General features: G+C 38.7%; 2 protein-coding genes across 3 annotated transcripts; both read right to left on the bottom strand.

Annotated features, from left to right (window-relative positions):
* Nucleotides 1–3,309: 3,309 nt before the first annotated feature.
* On the bottom strand, nucleotides 3,310–12,859 carry bmi1a (BMI1 proto-oncogene, polycomb ring finger a). Of its 2 annotated transcripts, none has more exons than XM_021620390.3 (10): nucleotides 12,049–12,859; nucleotides 7,954–8,084; nucleotides 7,562–7,658; nucleotides 7,275–7,330; nucleotides 6,912–6,962; nucleotides 6,388–6,496; nucleotides 5,851–5,896; nucleotides 5,187–5,285; nucleotides 4,829–4,909; nucleotides 3,310–4,551 (listed from the first exon to the last, which is right to left on the bottom strand). In XM_021620390.3, the coding sequence occupies exons 2-10, from the start codon at nucleotides 8,069–8,071 to the stop codon at nucleotides 4,219–4,221; spliced, it is 990 nt and encodes a 329-aa protein (XP_021476065.1). In that variant the 5' UTR covers nucleotides 8,072–8,084; nucleotides 12,049–12,859; the 3' UTR covers nucleotides 3,310–4,218. The 2 variants fall into 2 exon arrangements, with proteins under 2 accessions (XP_021476065.1, XP_021476066.1); XM_021620391.3 differs by lacking the exon at nucleotides 12,049–12,859 and adding an exon at nucleotides 8,866–9,311.
* A 383-nt stretch (nucleotides 12,860–13,242) lies between these two features.
* Nucleotides 13,243–18,799, bottom strand: commd3 (COMM domain containing 3). The gene is made up of 6 exons (XM_090189628.1): nucleotides 18,725–18,799; nucleotides 17,254–17,317; nucleotides 14,962–15,022; nucleotides 14,805–14,861; nucleotides 14,652–14,714; nucleotides 13,243–13,460 (listed from the first exon to the last, which is right to left on the bottom strand). Exons 2-6 carry the CDS (start codon nucleotides 17,301–17,303, stop codon nucleotides 13,362–13,364), a joined length of 330 nt encoding a protein of 109 aa, XP_090045754.1. The 5' UTR covers nucleotides 17,304–17,317; nucleotides 18,725–18,799; the 3' UTR covers nucleotides 13,243–13,361.
* Nucleotides 18,800–20,241: the final 1,442 nt, after the last annotated feature.

Raw genomic sequence — 20,241 nt, 5'->3', positions numbered from 1 at the left:
TATTTGGGTTTTCAGTTATGTTTTATACCCATTGCCTGATTTATGAAAGTCAACAACCATTTGTCTCTTTTCATTTGTGAGTTCTTTACCTTTCCCCATGGGGACGGATGATGAAGGGATTTTACATGTGTGTTACCTAATTGTTATACCCCAGTGAAACAGGAAGCCATGGAAGGCCACAATACAGTTCCTGAAGCTCAGATTAACTTGAATAAACTAGAATGATAATGCAGATTTTATTTTGTTTGATTTTATTTAGAATCATTTGAATGGGTGCCAATAATTTTGGCACCTATCTTTAAACCTTTTATTTACTTGTTAAACAAAATCTCTTTCTCTGAATAATTGTAGGCCTATTAGTATAAGATAATGTACTTTTTCCAATCCTTTGAGCATACAATTTAGCTCAGTATTTGTATTATACAGTCTTTTTTGCTCATCTTTATCAAGGGTGCCAATAATTTTGGAGTTGACTGTACATACATACTGAAGGTTTATAAAATAGGTTAACATCTTTAAGCATATTTCAAATGTTTTATAATGCGCTATATTTATAGAGATTTTGTCAGATTTAAATTGAGTGTTGTCACTTGGAAGACCAGACAGTTGATGAGAAACTACCTTACAGTATCTGAACCCTGTAGTTTTATTTCATTGAGTTCATCTCAAAGTAAAATCAAAGAATATGAGCCTATTTTATTTCTTATAACAATGTCCATATTATCTGTTCTGCTGCCACAACCAATATGTGTTCTAATGTATATATATATATATATATATATATATACAGTACCAGTAAAAAGATTTTACACACCTACTCATTCAAGGGTTTTTCTTAATTGTTTAATATTTTCTACAACATAACACATATGGAATCAGGTAGTAACCAAAAAAGTGTTAAACAAACTTAAATAGATTTTAGATTCTTCAAAGTAGCCACCATTTGCCTTGATGACAGTTTTGCACACTCTTGGCATTCTCTCAACCAGCTTCACCTGGAATGCTTTTCCAACCATCTTGAATGAGTTCCCACATACGCTGAGCACTTGTTGGCTGCTTTTCCTTCACTCTGCGGTCCAACTCATCCCAAACCATCTCAATTGGGTTGAGGTCAGTGATTGTGGAGGCCAGGTCATTTGATGCAGCACTCCATCACTCTCCTTCTTGGTTAAATAGCCCTTACACAGCCTGGAGGTGTTGGGTCATTGTCGTTTTGAAAAACAAATGATAGTCATACTAAGCGCAAACCAGATGGGGTGGGATATTGCTGCAGAATGCTGTGGTAGCCATGCTGGTTCAGTGTGCCTTGAATTCTAAATAAATCACTGACAGTGTTACCAGCAAAGCACCATCACACCTCCTCCTCCATGCTTCACAGTGTGAACCACACATGCGGAGATCATACAAACACCTACTTGATGTTGAGATGTGTCTGTTACTTGAACTCTGTGAAGCATTTATTTTGGCTGGTAACTCCAATGAATTTATCCACTGCAGCAGAGGTAACACTTGATGGTTTTGCGACTGCATTTGAAGAAATGTTCCGCAATGACTGACCTTCATGTCTTAAGGTAATGATGGACTGTCGTTTCTCTTTTCTTATTTGAGCTGTTCTTGCCAAAATATGGATTTGGTCTTTAACCAAATAGCACTATCTTCTGTATACCACCCCTACCTTGTCACAACACAACAGATTGGCTCTAACACATTAAGAAGGAAATAAATTGCACAAATGTACTTTTAACAAGGCACACCTGTTAATTGAAATGCATTCCAGGTAACTACCTCATGAAGCTGGTTGAGTGAATGCCAAGAGTGCAAAGCTGTCATCAAGGCAAAGGGTGGTTACTTGGAAGAATCTCAAATATAAAATATATTTAGATTTTTGAAACATATGCACTTAGTGTACCTATGCATCATGCCAGCAGGCCTATAGGCGACGTAAAACAAAACACTAGTTACCTAATGTAGGCTACATAAAAAATGTAAACCAGTACACACATCCAAATGTTGTCTATTGCACGGAATTGTGTCAAATTAAGTCACATCATGCCATCTGCAAATCAACATCAACGTCCCAATCTGAATAACATACCTTTAACTCACCACTATAAACCGAGGACTAATACTGCGTTTATATGCTAGTTGGAACTAGGAAACTCGGACATTTCCGACTTCCTAACTGATTGAAGTCGCACGTGTCGGCTATATATAACCAGTTAGCAAGTCGGAAATGTTCGAATTTCCTATAGTTCCGACTAGCACATTGAACGCAACAAGACTTTCCAATATCTCTCAGCTCAGTAAGAATATGGGATGATAAAAAGGCCTACATGTAGGTTATCTGGAAACGTAAAACTACTCACATTGACCAAGACTATAAACCCATCACAAATGAGTTTGTAAAATGATTGAATGACATTTGGAAAATCGTTGGATTGTGGCTTTAGGCTACGTCAACCACTTTCTGGTTCTTTTGACCAGTATTACCACTTTGTCTCTCCTTCACGAGCAAAATTGGCTTTAAAAAACTTTATCGTTTCTAGGTCAATATTTATATTTTAATCCATATTTTTAATGTATAAAATGTCAACAAATAAAAACCGGTTTATTTTTGTGGGGGAGACGAATCTCGTATGAAGCGACAACAGTGTACTGTAGTTATTAACATGTCTTTAATAGCATCTATTTGTAGCCAATGCAAAATGACCTCAACATTAAATCATTAGCTATTGATACATTTTCACTTCGATGGCAGACGAACAAAGACATGCAAATATTGGAATATTTAAATATTGCAATATTCCATGTTAGTCCACAAGCAATTGACAAAAAAATATGATCTCGATCTGAAATGCACCTAAATGTGTAGATTTCTGTAGAAACCCCATTTTGTAATTTGAAGAAATGCTGTGTTGTTTCAATTTGTTAGCAGCAATTTTTTTCACCCATTAAAAGTATAATCCTTGCTACAGATATTGAGTGCGACGGAAAATATCTAAGTCAAGGATATTCTAAGCCTATTCAAAACACAAAATATATTTGCGACTAGTGGTCTCTGGTGAATTAAATTAAATCAATGCTGCGCCAGCACGAGACATCTTTTCAAAATGTCCGTGGAGGTCTGCTTTGTCTGCGATATTTTATTATTCGAACAACAATAAAAAATATATTTAACTTAATGCATTAATGAAACTAAAATATATTAAATGTAGGAAAATGTAAATTGACAGACATTTTCAAAATGCCTACAAAGAGGGGACAATACCAGATGAATGAATCACAAAATAAAAACACACCCAAAACGTCTTTAAGTGTAAAATGTTTTATTTAGATGTTATACTGTGCAACAGTAACAATACAATAGTTGTCCATACAATCGAGCGATACAAATACGCAGAACATGGGAGACATCAAAAAACATTTGTCATCTAGCATGAAATGAAGGGGGGGGGGGGGGGGGTGTTCTGGACAGTATTTGACATAATTACTGATTAAATATGCATATATTTCGCTATATACATGGGTGTGTGTGTGGACTTTCTGAACTGCTTGGTTGCTTCAAGGGTTCAGGGATGTCGAGGCTATAAGCAATTCGATTCCACAGCAGCTAAAAAAGTATTTTCCCCCCCCAGTAGCCTACAGCCTAATAAAAGCTCTGTACATTTAGCAGATCTTTCATATGTTTTCTCATAAAATTGTGGGCCCAATACTACAATAGTTGATTCCACATAATATATTGATTATTATATTTCTCTGTGAAACGCTTTCCAAAAGCCAATCGAAAGAACAATAGATGCAACGTTTCAAATATTAGTAAAGCCTATAGGTTTCTACCATGCTTTATCTGACAACAATAGGCTGAAATACACACTTACAAGAGTCAACACATGTATATTCTGATATGGAAAAAAATTTAAAAAATAAAGGAAATAATATAAAGGCCATCTTCAGTCACATCTGTAAAATAAAACATAGCTTTTTGGGGGCTTTCATTTTCGACCAGTCATCTATCACCGACATCCCTTTCACCAACTTAATGTCACATCCCTGCTATGTTCCTATTGAAATGCTTCACTTCCACTACTTAAACAGATATCATATATTTATAACAACAACGATAACAAAAAGAGAGCGTCTACAACAATGGAACTACATTGGCATGAAGATAATAGCTGAGCGGTCTGGCGTTGGCTATCGGCCCGGATTTCAGGCCAGTCATCCCGAGGATGCAGAAGAACCATTCAGCGAGGCCTTCCGTGGTTTTTTTCCAAAGGGGAAGGGTCTGGTAGGGGCTGGGGCTGAGGTGGAGGCTCCGTTGACGGGCTTGGAGATGTGGGGGAAGTGTGGGTGTGGGGATTGCACCGGGGTGCCAGGGCTGGGCAAGGAGGAGGAGGTGGAGGGGACAGCGGCAGGGCTGCAGGCTTTGTCGCTGGCTGAGTCGCTCTCAGCGGACCGACCAGTGCTGTTCTGGCCCTCCTGCTGCAGATGACTCATCTTCATCTTCTTACAGCTAGGTCTGACGCGGTACTTCAACGGCAAAGGGCCATTCTGAAAAATATTTGTAATACTTAGAGCTACTTTGTCTCAACTTGCAGGGCAATCATGATTTTTTTCCTTCATGGACAATAAAGCTTTTGAACTGTGAACTTTCATGCATTCCACCATTTGAAGTAGTCCTAAGAAATATCACAGAGCCAAAGGTTGAAATAAAAAGTAATGCAATAATTTAAAACAAAAAAACTTTACTTCCAACTTGTTAAAAACGTTTACATTGCCTTTAATTGCATGTTTTTACTAACTTCCCCTTTAATATTATGTTTCTTACCCTTCTCCAGGTGTAGATGTAGGCTATGTCCATTAATGTGTAGTAATCTTTCAGTGGCTCGTCTTCATACATCACTTCAACCTACATTGTAGAAATTACAAAATTATTTATAAAAATAGGCCAACGAGTACTTATTCTACTGAACTTCCATTGTCCTTCAAGAATTGCTGAATATCTTTGATCTTTTTCATTGTTTCAATAGAAGCATATGAGAGAATGATCTTGCAGTGAGTGATATGTACTAATGTTGTTAAATTCATCTTATTTAAAAAAATATATATATAATAATAATATAACATAGTGATGCAAGAGTTATGGCTGCCCTTGTGTCATTTCATATAACCAAACAAATTTTTACCTGATAGGTACAGGGGATGTCCATCTTACTGCGGAGGAACTTCCTCAGGTGCATGATGGTCATGGCTGCTGGACACTGCAGATACCTCTTATTGTTCACCTGGAGGAGGACAGAGCCATTTAGATCAGCTCAAACCTCCATTTTACTACAGACCAAACTGACAGAAAACTGAAGCTGTCTGCAGCAAATACACAATAAAATAGCAAGAGAAAATAATGTAGCTACAGTTAATAAAGACAATTTAATTTGAGGGACTTTATATGCAGGTTGATGTTTATTTTCAAGAGTCTTGTCCTGGAGGCAGAACTGAGCAATTTGGCTATATTGTAAAAATGTATGCAAAGAAAAATGTGCTTTTTGGTTAAGGTTAGGTTTAAAATCAGATAGGATTTGTAGCTGTGCCAGCTAGTGACCACTCTGCAGAGCTGCCTCCAGAACAAGATTCATGCCGAAAAAAGGCTAACCTGCACTTTATACAGTACCCTTGTTTACAATAAAGAAAATGGAGATGAGACATGCAGTGAGATTTGAAGACAAGCTATTTAAGGGTCCAGATTTAAGAACAATCTTATATCAGTAACCAAGCAATAGGCTCTGTGCAGCAACAGAGTGTAAGAACTATCTAATATGGAATGCTTCTGAGCTTCAGCCGTAGGCGGCCTACCTGTTCTTTAGTCAGTTGGTCCTCAGCCACGCCGGTCTGTTCAGCCCTGAGAAAAACAATGTGACACTTGTTTTACAAAATGTGTTAGAAAACATCTTGATAATGCACTCAAGATTTTCATGGTTGGAAATTCATGTACAAAAAAAGCAGAACACTGGTAAAACCAAAGTCTCAAAATTAAAATGACTATAGAAACTGTAATACACTGTAAATGTATTGTAATGAAACAGGCAGGGAATGGTGCTCAAACTCTCAACCTTCTGGCCCCAAGCCCAGTGCACCATCGACTGCACCACAAAAGCATGGTCGATAGGCAACGTCGATATACACACTTATAAACCAGGGTCACTACAGAATAATAAATAATAAACACACAACTGACCTAATCGGTTTCTGAACACACTGAACTAATAAATATAAGTATACATCTATAAATGTTCTAACATAATTGTCTTCCTTAGACCTTATGATCAATCAATAGCGAACTAGATGTAATCATTTTTAAAAAGCCTGGCTGTAACAGACTTGTTGACGTACTTGTTGTGATCGAAGAACTCAATGGAGAGGCTGATGATCTCATCGTCTGTGATGATCCTCTTGTCCTCGTCCGCCACCTCCCCTCGATCCTCATTAGACCTTGTCGTAGCTACAGACACAAATTAACAAGTTGCATGAGTTTTCACAAAAACTTGTAAAACCGTGAGAGCTTAGAAATCCTATCATTATAGGAGAATACTATCAGCTAATATGGAAGTTAATTTTAGTGGCTTTGTAGAGGGAAAACCAATAGAATATTACAGGAGCAGGAAATAAATCAACCATTATTTTTGTTGTTAGAAATAAAACTACTTAATGACAATTCACTTTTTACATCTCCAGTAGACTTGCACCCTATCTGCCCTAGGAAAGAAAGGTCATGAACCCTTTCCTTAACATTTACATTTGAGTCATTTAGCATATGCTCTTATAGGGTAGTTAGGTGAGACAACCACATATCACAGTCATACAAGTTTAAAAAATCTGAAATAAAGCAACTATCAACAAAGAGCGCAGAGACTCACCATCTACAGAAGGGTGATCTGCGTAAAAGTCTCTCCTTCTCTTCATCTCATCTAATGGGAAAGAGATAAAAAAAACTGTCACAAATGTTTATTTGAATAGGGATAGAGATACAACTGAAAAATGTAATTATCAATCAGCTAATGCATTGCAACCTCATGCTTTAACTATATAGCACCCATTTCCAGAATCAGTCCACGGGGGAGTTTTAAACCATTTTCCATGGGAGACAAGCCAGCAGCTCCGATTTTAAACAGGATAATCAACCATTCAGGATGAACCATTTAGTAGATACAGAATACATACGTCACAGAGAACAAGACAATGGCATGACTGATAAGAGGGATTTAACACATTCCACTTACTTTTGAAGAGACCAGGGACCAGCTTGTAGACAATGTCTTGTAGGGTTTTGTCAGACCTTGAAGAATGTTCATAATCAGCCATATTTACCCAGAACTCATTGCATGCTATGAGGTTTTAATAAATTGACGGATGTTGAGAAAGTAGCAACATTTGAATGAAACTAGACCAATCCTTTGATGACATGAACTGCATTGGGTGGATTGGATAATAGAGAGAAACAGCAGAAATGCGACAAAACAATGCAAGGCTATAGAACAAATGTAAAAGAAACAAAGTGATTAATTACCTTATATTGAGCAGAGGCTTGGTTTTGTGTACTGGCACGTCACAGATGGGGCAATACTTGCTGGTCTCCAGATAACGCACAATGCACATCTTGCAGACTGAAACCCAAGGGGAAAAAACTGGATCAGTTTCTCAGTGGATAACACAATACCCTACAGTCCAACGATGAAAAATGCCTGTTACATTTATCATATAGCGGTTATTCTGATTTGCTTTGTAGCCTCTAGTGAATTACATAAATAGCCAATGCAATTATGTGAAAAGAAGTGAAGTGAAATTGGTCAACAAAAACATGAGTAATTAACTAGCTACCTACTAGTGTGAATTTGCAACAGTCATATTTATCATGATTGGTCCAATTCCCATGTCTGCATTCAGCCAAGTGTCACTCACATGAATGGAGACATTCTATAATGGTTGTGGCATCGATGAAGTATCCACCACACAGCACACACATGAGGTGGGGGTTCAGCTCAGTTATCTTAATTCTGGTCGTTCGATGCATCGTCATGGAAGGAAGATCCCTGCGAGGGACAAAGGAGCAGAGTCACAATCTGACAGGAAGGTAGCCCATATCTTGTTAATGAAAATATAATTTAGACATGATAAATTGAGGATACTTTTGAGAAGAAGAAAACAGACAGCAACAATGAAAGCCTATCATTGGATCGGGACTACAGATCTTTCACAGCTTGATAAAGAGGTCGTTCATTAAACCGCTTTAAACCCATTTGTAAGGATGTTTTGTTGTTCTACTGTTAGAGAAACACCCATACTTTATGATAATAGTATAATAACCAGGGAAGGGGTTGGTCGTTTTTCAGAAGCTGACCCAAAGGTTGATTGATAGCTAACAATTGGTGGGAGTCGATCCGTGTGGATTTGTCGAGGGCACAGCTACAGCCGAAAGAGCTGCGTTGTCATAAATCAATCCTTTCATTGGGATGGTTCATATAGCCTACCTCCCAGCGCTCCTCTATAGATAGATATGGGAGAACGGAGGTCGTTGGTCGCTCAGGAAATGTGATAGTACCCTAGTCCTATAAAACGAAGAAACGCTGTCGACCTATCCAACCTACATCAGGGTATCTATTCTAAAGAGATTCAGTGTATTAGTGCCAAAACACAGAGGGGTTCTTACTTTCTAATATTGGAACCTGATGATAAGAAACATCATTCCGGCCAATTGCAACATTTCATATCACATTCTTCAATGAATTAATCGTTCAACTCTCGAGGATGCGGGAGACCGTAAGCTAATTGACTCGGCGTCAGGTGTAACCACACACACTTGGAAAGTCTTACCGTTTCTATGGCAACTTAGGTTCCACTACTTGGCATCTCGCCAGGGTCCAATACGGAGAGATTTGCTTCGCCCAAGATCAGATCACCGCTCGCGTTGATGATGTGACTGCGAATAATATGAAAATAAATATATGTCCTTCCCTCGCGAAGCCAATAGACTACAGTCCGTCCCCGCACCATGGCTGCCATTTTGTAAAGAACGTCTCGCTCGAAAACCATAGTGCAATTCCCGACAGGGTTTAACATTTTTTCACACCGAAGCCTGTTACGTTCAGTTCCTATGTCGCCAACCATATAGGTTACCCATGCTTTGTGCATTAGTTTGGATAAATCTAATCGTTGGCCGTTGCTTGTGTCGTTTCCGTGTGCACGCTGCACAGGCAGCCTGTGTGCACGGCACAGTAGAATAACAACATCACTCGACCAAGTATGTTCTCTGGCCGTATGAAGTTGAAGCCCGAGAGAAACCTCGCCACTGCTCAGCCAACGCGACATGGATTACTAATGAAGTGCCACATAACAGTCTAGTTCAAATAGCCAGCAGGTAACAGCAATGTGGAGTAGAAAGAGGTTTAAAAACGACTGTCTGGAGGGAAATAATGAAATAAGTTTCACAATATACGTCTAGTTGTGACGTCTTTTTGTAGCCTAGACATATTTCTTCTTCCCAATGGCTTTTTTTCTTTCTGCCACACATAGGATGCGATCACATGAGCCGTCAGTTAAAACATGGGGAGAAATGACTGATTCTGCGTGTCAGATGCTTTTGGCTTCCTAGCACTAGGAATAAAACTCATGACAAAACAAGAAATAGTGAGATTGGCACTGGGTCATGCCTGCATCAAAGGTGACCCGCGCAATATGTTGCATGGTGGCGCTATATACATTTAAACGGATTCTGCGTGTAGCCTATGGTGTGAAAAAACCCTACGGGGCTTGCAAACAGAACCATCGTCATTTTATAAGGATGCACCTTAGTTCAAATATATATAGAAACACCGATATTGGCTCTGCCAAAAGGCCACTGGTGTGGAATATCCCAGCTCTTCCCGTCAGTAAAAAAAAAAATCTTCATGTGTATTTGAATGTAACGCAGTGGAGGACCCCACAATACCATTACAGTGGCTGTCACGCATCGTGTTTGCAATGCAAACAGATAGCCTGTTACGCTATCAATCGATTAACTACTGATGTTTGCACAACTGTTACCACTGGTAATATAGCAGAGCCTTTGTAGAGTAAATGATACCAGGCTTTAACATGCATATTGCAACTTCATCTGCAAGTATCACCATGGAACACATTTATCCGTACAGGACACAGCCAAACAACAAATAAAGCACTGAATAAAAAAAGTAGTTGAGAAACTCATAGAACAGGGTATTATTAATAACGATGTTGGCCAGATTTGCTCCCAATTGCATTCTCTGGCCTACTGTACTCAGCTCAACCTTCTGGGCCATGAACTGTGTGCTGCATGGTGCAACCCAGGGTTTCTCCATCTAGCTGTAATGAATGGCTGAAAATGGGAAGTAGAATAGGCGAGTCCTTCCTCAAAAAATGTGGAGAATCGTCTGTGTATAATCTACATACAATTTACAACATTTTCATGTAGTATGGATAAATATGCATGTCACATTTTTCTCCATAAAGACAGGCTAGTCTTTGAGGGCTGTGGTTGTTTTGGTCTAGATATGCTGCACCATTCTCTCTATTTTTGGATGGAACCTTAATCTATTCATCAAAGCTAGATTTCCATCACCATTTCAGAAGACTTCCCCACATGGGAAAGAGGAGGCCTCACTTTATATAATTCATCAAGAACTGGGCAGTCAATGTCGAAATCTCTATTTACCTGGCTGTGCGTTAAAGTTGCATTCCAACAAGTATCACAAACAGAAACCTTATATCAACACAAATCAGGCTACACCAGAATTTCAACTAGCACAGGCATTGGCAACCTTAACCCACCCACAGAGGATTTCTGTGAGATTATCAACTGTCAAACAGCGTTAGGCTATTTATCTTTCCCACCAAACAGTTCCCTTCCTCATGACAGAATATCACACTTGATAGACTGGTCATAACAACATTATTAAGAAGGAAAGCATAAAAATATCAGACACCATGGATCCATGCAAACACATTTCAAACCATTCAAGCAACAGAATATTCCACCACGGTGCAAACCGTCAAACATGTCTGATCTTTGCATGGTTGGTTTTTACGCATACTCCTGCTTTATAAACTTGTTATGCGCCATTGTGAGTTAACGGTCAGATTGTTGGTTCCAAACGTGGGGGGGGGGGGAATTACAAATCCTCAAAAACTAAATGTTGACAGATGGAGGCACATAGCCTGCGCAATAAAGTCGTGACGAAACTCAATAGTAAATATATGCCTTTTACAGATAATTCAAAGATGGTTGGCTAATTGAGAGGACCCTTGTTCTGAATCAGTCAATGGACCTTTGTACCATCTTGACATGATGGTAACAAAAATCTGAAAATTGGTTTATGCATGATTAATGTGCGCCAATATCGTTCCTTTGTCAACTTGCGTGTAGACCTATACATTCAAATCCTTCTTTAACAACTAACTGATCGTGCTGATATTTCAGTAAATCATTTAAATGGTTTACCCTCCACCAGGCTACAGAGGACCGGTTCAACAAGAGGGAAGTTAAGTTAATAAAAACAACACTTGATGACATGTGCGTAATGCAACCACACTGATCTATCCCCAACATCCAAAAGATCCTATTTCTATAAAATGGGGACAGTATATGGAACCAAACCAACCAGGAGAACCATTGGACTGTGTGCTGCCGTAAACACCTCACCAATCTCGGTCTTGTTCGATTGAGATCACTGGCTTTGTGGAAATCTAACCAACGTCACGGAAACACTCTCAATGGACACTCATAAGAGATAATTACATTAAATACTAAAGAATTCAATGCGCTGGTCTGTTGAGCGCAAAATCAAGGCTTGCGCAAGAAGGGAACACAATTTTAGAAGCAGTGCGAGGACAGAGCTCCACGTCCGTGAGTGCGAGACACCGTCAAAGCCCCATCCACCACGGGCTGGAAACGCATTTAAACCCGCAGAAAAACACATATACGCGGCGAAAACTTAATCGTTATTCACCTGTTGGTAAGAAAATATATCGAATAATACATACCTAGAGATTGGCTGGCGATCAGCGATATTGGAGACGGAGAGACAATGAAAGTTAGGAGGCGATCAGCAGAAAATGAATACGAGCTCAGCCGCCATCTTGAAACAAGCTGCAGACGCTGTCAATTGCAGAGAGCGCCAGGCAACCCGGGGCTCATTTCAGAAGCGTAAAATTCGTAGTGTTCTCCTTCTATGCACTTTGGGCGCGTAGTGTCCTCTGTTGTCTAATATTTCAGACTTTTGGCTGTGCGTTCCGAACGGTGTGTTTGTGTTCCCAATGAGTCTCTTCGAAAAATGCAGCAGTGTGGCTCAGTGGAAACTGACACCGTCCCCAAAATGGCTTGTAGTTCGACCGCCCCGCTTTGGTCACGTGGTATCATTCCTTAAGGGTGGCCTGGAAATTAGTGTCGGTGTATTCCGGGGGCTCGCCAATTCACGATGCTTCGTAAAATGACACAAATAATGTGTTATCCAAAGCCCACCATGATCTCGTAATTTGCTTCAAACGTTGTAGTTGTGTCACTCAAGATATCACTGATGTTTCTAAACAATAGCCAGTGTGCGTTTTTCCAACCACGTTTCTATTATGTGCCTCTGCTGTGTCCCTTTCCAAAGACATGAGCTTGGCAAAATGCGTCTTTGTCATACATGCGTTGGTTAGGATACACTTTCCAAAGCCGATAGAAAGCTGGGGCTACTGTGTTGATATTCCATGGCAAACGACCCCATACAATACTAATTCATGATCGTACTGAAGACGGGGACATTTAGGAAATGAAAGCATCGGTAATAGGTCGGCTACTATAGGAGGCTCTGTACGTAAACTACATGCGGTTCTGTTCCCTCTGGTGAGCCGCAATATAATGTAACTAATGCATTGCCACCAGTTTGTAAACTAGATATGACACATTATACTAATCTTCGGCACGATATTCTCTCCAATTTTGATAATTTATTTGCCACAAACACCCCTTCACCGTTATGTGGCAGTGGAAAAAATCTATTTACAAGACGAAAACTCCTATCAGTCGGAGACTGCATAGACTACACATCTAGAGTTGATATGAACTATGCATTGGACTATGGGGACACACGCATGCTATATAGCTTACTTTAATATAATTTGACTCTTATTTTATGCCTGCAAATTACCATGCATGCATTGAACTGTTTTACTGACAAAAATAGGCCTACATCATTGAACGGATACAAATATTTAATGACGAATGAAATAAGTATAAAATACAAAGCGGATATCAACGCCGCTTGAAATCGCTGAACTTCAGTGCTTTCAGGAGATGAAGGAAGCAGAGGAGATCACGTGGGAAACCGGATTCCACTGTTCGAGCAGGCTAGGCTCACAACTGCATAGCCCTCAAGACTCTTGGCAGCGTCTTTTATCTTTCCCAACAAATCCTGAAAACAAAGTCACATACACAGTCGGTACTCTTCCAAACAGAGAATGACGGAAAGTTTGAATCACACACCATTTAATGGTTTCCCCTCACGTACTGGAGGAGTTTGGAGCACTGTTGAGTGTAAATTATAACCTTGCCTCAGTCTGAATCCTGTCAATTAGATTACCAGGATAGTTTGCACTGAAACCTGCCAGGGTGAGAGTCAATTCCATTTAAATTCATAACGGAATAGTCATCACAGTAGGCCCGAGTACAATTCGTTAATTTGTGAATATATTTTAGATTAATTCTAAGGATGTTCAGGTCAACTGAAATTTAATGCAACCGTTCTGGTTCACCTCATACCCAAAAGAAGGATAGATAGTGTTCCCGAACATACACATTACCAAACTTCCTTCCTCAGAACTGTCTTTGCAACAGGGTAAAAACATTTCTAAATAAAAACAATTCTGGCCCCTATTTCAATACTCTTAAACTAGCCATGAAGCAATAGCTACTGCAGGACGTTAAAGCAGGCAACCTCAAGTCACAGTGAAGATTGGTTTGTAGACCTTACGGGATCATGTTTACGTCGAACTCAATTGAGGAAAAGTAAAATTGACATGTAACAAATTGACTTTTTTTAGGATAAGTTCATAGGCTACACTTAGATCGAGACTGCCCTGTCACTCAGCGGTTATGCTTATTTCTTGGCATCAGTATTCACACAGAAAGTAATGGATGGAAATACACAAATACACAATTCGAGTGAATATTGAAAAAAATACGAAACTGTTTTTCTGTTAATTTATTTATTTAAATTGTTTAACAAATGTGTAAAAAAAAAAAATAAATGAAACAGTCTGCAGAACACTATTGAATGAGATTACTGCACATAGATCTAAAACACAGAACACTATTGCAAGACATGCTATTCAAGAAAAAGTTTAATAATCATTTAACAAACATCAAATAGAACTAACATGACTTTATTTGTACTCATTCACGTGGACCTAACAGCTAGCCAATAATTATATACAGATCTGTAAAGTATGCTGATTTGGAAAATACAGTGTAGGCTATCTATTTAAATCAATTGCCACGTTCAAGAGTGCATGTAAAACATTATCACAGACTTTCTGTGAAATTACCTTATTCAACTAATGGTGAACCCCACATTATATATAGGCTGCAACAAAACATTAGCTACCTGAAGTTGTTCCATAGTGCAGCTAAAATGGACCTCTTCCGACGATCCTCCGTTGTTGGTATTCTGTAAAAGTATAGGCTTACGTTTGTAATGATGACACGTTTAACAGACTCAAGACAGTTTTAGATCATTGGGTTCTGGAAAGGGACATACCTCAACGTTTAATGAAATCAGATAGGACGGCTCGTTGACCTTATGCACATGCCCGTTCTGTCATGGAAACAAAATATGTTAGGGCTACGAAGTAACCAGAAGACCTCTAAACCATAATTATCTGATTCAATTGTAGTTTATTATTACCAACCAATACCTTGATAAGGTACACCAGGCGCCATGGCACGTCGTTGATATGAGGAGGGCATCTCCCTATACTAAAAGGACAACCAGAATACAGATTTACCAATGGGCTACAGATGCACACAATAGGCCTATATTAAACAAATATATTTACAAGGCAAGAAGCATGCATACAGGAACTCATGAATACCGATTTATATAGGCTGTTCAACGGTAACCTTATGCATTAAAAACCTTTGTTTATTTAACCCAGAGTCATTCCACATATTAGGCTAAGTGATCATATTACGTGTGTTAAAATCAAACAGCAAAACATCTTGTCGCGGATGGAGCCCTATGGAGAACAGGGCAACACTTTTCAGCATTCTGAAGCTTGGTTGTCAGGAGGGAGACAAAAGGGGACAATCGTGGTGATTAATTACAATGTAAAAGCAACTATCAATTCGCTACAAACAAACGCTCATCGTAAAAGAACTGCGCTTTCTCCAAGGAAAATAAACCGATTCAAAGTTTGTGAAACAAATTGTCATGTCACATTTGCAGGTTAATTCACTAATCTTAAAACGGTTAAGAGATCATACATCGTCAAAATACGTCACAAATAAATGTGACCCAAGTTAGGCTAGGTCCATTCCCTAGTCTGCTGCACTCTATGAAAGTGAAGCATAAAACAATTGGAAGAGATATTGTCAGCACATTGATCATTTCCATAAACTTTTTGTAGCTCAGCTGGATGAGCATGGTGCTTGTAAAGCCAGGGTAGTGGGTTTGATTCCCGGGATCACCCATATGTGCAATTTATGCACGCATGACTAAGTGACTTTGGATAAAAGCATCTGCTAAATAATACACACACAAGACAAAAATATAAAAACAACATGCAACAATTTCTAAGATTTTACTGAATTACAGTTTCTTATGAGTGAATCAGTAAATTTAAATAAATTCCTTAGGCCCTAATCTATGATTTCACATGACTGGGAATACAGACATGCCCCTGTTGGTCACATATACCTTTCAAAAAAATTGCCATTGATAAAATACAATTGTGTTCATTGTCAGTAGTGCCCATACCATTACCCAACCATGGGGCACTCTGTTCACAGCATTGACATCAGCAAACCTCTCTCCCCACACAACAGCATACACGTGGTCCACGATTGTGAGGCCAGCTGGATGTACTGTCAAATTCTCTAAAATGTTGGAGGCGGCTTATGGTAGAAAAAAATCATTCAATAATCCGGCAACAGCTCTGGTGGCCCTTCCTGCAGTCAGCATGTCAATTGCACACTCCCTCAAAATTGAGACATCTGTGGCATTGTGTTGTGTGACAAAACTACACATTTTAGAGTGGCCCTTTATTGTAAACTAATTTGTGCACAAAATGAGAAAAGCTTTGTGTGCATATGGAAAATGTCTGGGATCTTTTATTTCAGCTCATGAAACATGGGACCAACACTTTACATGTTGCGTTTATATTTTTGTTCAGTGAGCTAATTCTGTCAAATAACTGCAAATAATGCAAAGCAAGATTATTAAATTGACTAATCTATATTTCCTGATAACACACCAAAAGCTTTCAAACAAAAATTGGTGGTTCATTTAAAATGTAACTGTTCAATACATTTGAAATAAAACTGTTATTACCCAACTTCAAACAAACTTTAATTATATATAATGAAAACCCCCTATATTGTTTTCTTGTTCACATTTTTTTTAGGCTGCACTTGATGTTTCAATGGGGATGGATGTGTGTATTGGGGAAGATATATAATATTACTGGAAAAGTTCAATAGCGTGGATTTAGAACATTTGTAGATCTACAGATGTTAATGAAGTGTAAACTGCATGGTCAAAGTGATGTTCCATGAGCCATATAGAGAACCCATAACAAAAATGTAGGGCTCCGATAAGGTCTTGTCTGAATTGTTGGCATGTGTTAGGATGTGACTATGTTCCCACAGTTTACAAACTTATCTCTGTACTGTGGTGACCCAGAAGCCGTTCTGTACAAACAGACAATGCAGTGTTTTATATTTAAATCTAATACTTTAAAATCAAGTATATTTGTCCAGTCAACACTTTAGCCACAATAACCCCATAGTCATGAATTGTTATGGCATTTCAAATAGGCTGACTGGAAATGAAAACATCAGAAAAAGTTACCCTGACAATAGAATTTCCACATCACTTTTATATTTCTGGAGTTCAAAGAGTCCGTTTGGGGTTGAGATCTGGTATGGATTTGCATTTCTTTGCAATAAGGTAATTAAGATGTTATAAAAAATAATAAGGTAGTCATCACCTGGTATGTGATGTAGAATACATATGTTCTCTCTGCATCAAACCTAACATCCTCCAGGCACAAGCTGTAATGACAAAATCAGCTCCATCATTTATCAATATATTCATCATAATTAAGTCCCTTTCGCCTCATGTAGGCCTACGGATTTAATTTAGCAGGTGAAGTGGAATGCTCTTGATAATAGAGTGCTCCACACTCACACTTGACTTCTTCTACTACTTGGACTAACTTTGCTGATAGCTACTATATTGAAGAAAAATGTACTTACTATGACAGAGATATGTAGTTGTCCCACCTAGCTGTCTTAAAATGGGCAATTCCACTGCTTTTCAACCTAATTTTCATTATCTCCAGCACAATACCAGTGTGTACATATGCATGTGAAAATTGTGTATTTAGACATTTTGTAGAAAACAAAGTTCAACTCGATGAAATGATCAAAAGTTATAACATTTATAATTTTCAAACAGATTTACAGTGATGTTGGGAGCAAGAAAACTGCAATGAGTTTCTAATCAGAGGGAGTTTTCCCCCCCACTGTTAATCATACCTTGTGATAACACAAGCTAGGTTTCAATTGGCGACAGATTTTCATGCAAATATTCTAAAATCCACAAAGAAAATATGCACATTTTCCCACCACAAAAACAGTTGCAAATGTGCCTACTCTATAATCTTGGCACCTGCGCTCTAGCCAACAGCTCGCAGATACTGTGTGGTTAGGCTAGTCTACATGAGATTATTATGGATAAGAGCAAGAATGTTTATTTGTCAAACAGCAGTCAAGCATCTATCATCTTGTCACCAGAATAAGACCATTGATATTTATTGGAAAGGAGGATCAAGATCACCATGCACTTTCACCACCCTGTGAAGTCTCCCGTAACATATTTAATCTGTAGCCTAATAAACTGCATGCTTTCCCGAGTTACAGTGAGAGGACCACTTAACTTGGATATGATTGTTATTTCAATATTTACACATAAAAACATTTCCATCTCCATTTCTGACATACTTTACAAAAATATCTCACAATGTCAAAGGAACAAGTTATCTGTCTGCTTTTATGAAATTGTACCAAAACTGTCAGTTTCCATCACAGCTGTCCTGATTTGTTTTGGTATAAAGTATGACTTCACTCACATAAAAGTGTAGATGGAAACCTTCTTCTCTTTAACCATTTTTAGGGCCCTTATCTTTTTAACCACAGATCATAGAAACGTGCTGTTTTCACATATGTAGACACTGGTTTGGTGCTGAGATAATAAATAGGGGCTTGAAAAGTGGCAGAATTGCCCTTTAAGATGAATGCACTATCTGTAAGTCGCTCTGGTAAGAGCGTCTGTTAAATGACAAATGTATTATTTTCTAAACTTGACCCTAGTCTCTGGGGGACGAGATGAATTATTTATTAACTTCAGAGAGGTCAACCTCCATTAGCAATAATATAGCAGGACAAACCAAGTGTTACCTTATAGTGGATTTGTCCACGTTTTGTTTGACCCCCTCCAGTATGCAGGTGGTGGCAGATCAATTCAGGTTGATCTATGATCAGAAAAAAACATTGACCAGTTATTTATTCATCACACATATCGTAAAGAAAAAAATACACTCAAAAACGAAATAAAAAAACATATATTTTAGTCCACTGTTAGCCAAGTGGGCTAATTAAAAAAAATAGCTAAATATATTTTGAGAGGATTTTTCCTGAAATTGTAGCCGAATGTCTCGGCAAGCTTTTATAGTGGGTCTGATTAAACAATAAGGCACGAGCAGTTTAAGGTTAGCATTTTATAATAGCAATATGGCACTAGAAATATATGATTAAAATCCCATTTAGTCACTAGGGAGCACCTTTTTAGTTCCAGATTGCTTCCTACATTTTCTAACCTATATATTTTTTAAACTGTAGCCTAACCTGCATTCTCAGTTATTTATTATTTAACTAGGTAAGTCAGTTAAAAACAAATTATTATTTACAATGACGGCCTACAGGGGAACAGTTCAGGGGCAGAACGACAGATCTTCAACTTGTCAGTTCGGGGATTTGACCCAGCAACCTTTCGGTTACTGGCCCAAAGTTCTAACCACTAACTTTGGCTACCTGCCGCCCCAAAATTGCTACTACTTGGTGAGTAAACTCACTGTTCGCCTGGGTACACGTTGTTGTAGCCTGATCAATAGTCATATTTCCTATAACTACCACTTGAAACATAAAAGATGCAAACACTGTTACATTTGATTCATTTCAGATCCACGGGTGTTAAAATCTATCGTGCATTCCACATTTTTCAAAACGAGCCTTCAAGTCAAACTGGGAAGAAACCGGAAGCTGTGAAAGAAGCAGAAATAAAAGGCGACGGTGGAGAGAGAGCAGGCTTACCGAGAACACTACGGTCGGCATGGGCGGTTAGCGAGCTGCGAAAGGTTAATTATATCAACACAGAGGAGGTCTTCAGGTCGAAAAGCGACGGGTCTGCTAGAGACTGCAGCCCTTTCTGCACCGACTCAGACAACTCCATTTTGAAACAGAAACAACCCACGAAACCGGATCACGTGACGTAATCAGCTGACACTGCATGCAGGGGAGAGGGCAAAGCTCACATAGCGTTCATTCACCGCTCGTGGTGGAGTGAAAAAAATCTACAGCTCCACAATGTATCACGTCTGTTTGTTTCATTTAGGCTACAGTATCTTTCATTGAGAACAAAATAAATAAATATAGGCATAGTTTATTCTCATATAGGTCTAAATCATTTGCAGGATTGGGCATGTGAGGCTACAGGATGGAGTCACTGCATATTTTGTTGCATCATCAAATCAAATGTTATTTGTCACATGCTTCGTAAACAACAGGTGTAGACTAACAGTGAAATGCATGTAGAGAGAACAAATATATAAATAATAGCAAAAAAATAGATACAATAAATAAATACACAATGAGTAACGATAACCTGTCTATATACACGGGGTACCAGTACCGAGGGA

The sequence above is a fragment of the Oncorhynchus mykiss genome, chromosome 11 (genome assembly GCF_057628025.1).
Source record: "Oncorhynchus mykiss isolate SJ-2025 chromosome 11, ASM5762802v1, whole genome shotgun sequence".
NCBI classification, from domain to species: domain Eukaryota; kingdom Metazoa; phylum Chordata; class Actinopteri; order Salmoniformes; family Salmonidae; genus Oncorhynchus; species Oncorhynchus mykiss.
The sequence above is the reverse complement of the archived record's forward strand: the minus strand, read 5'-3'. Positions and strand labels throughout refer to the sequence as shown.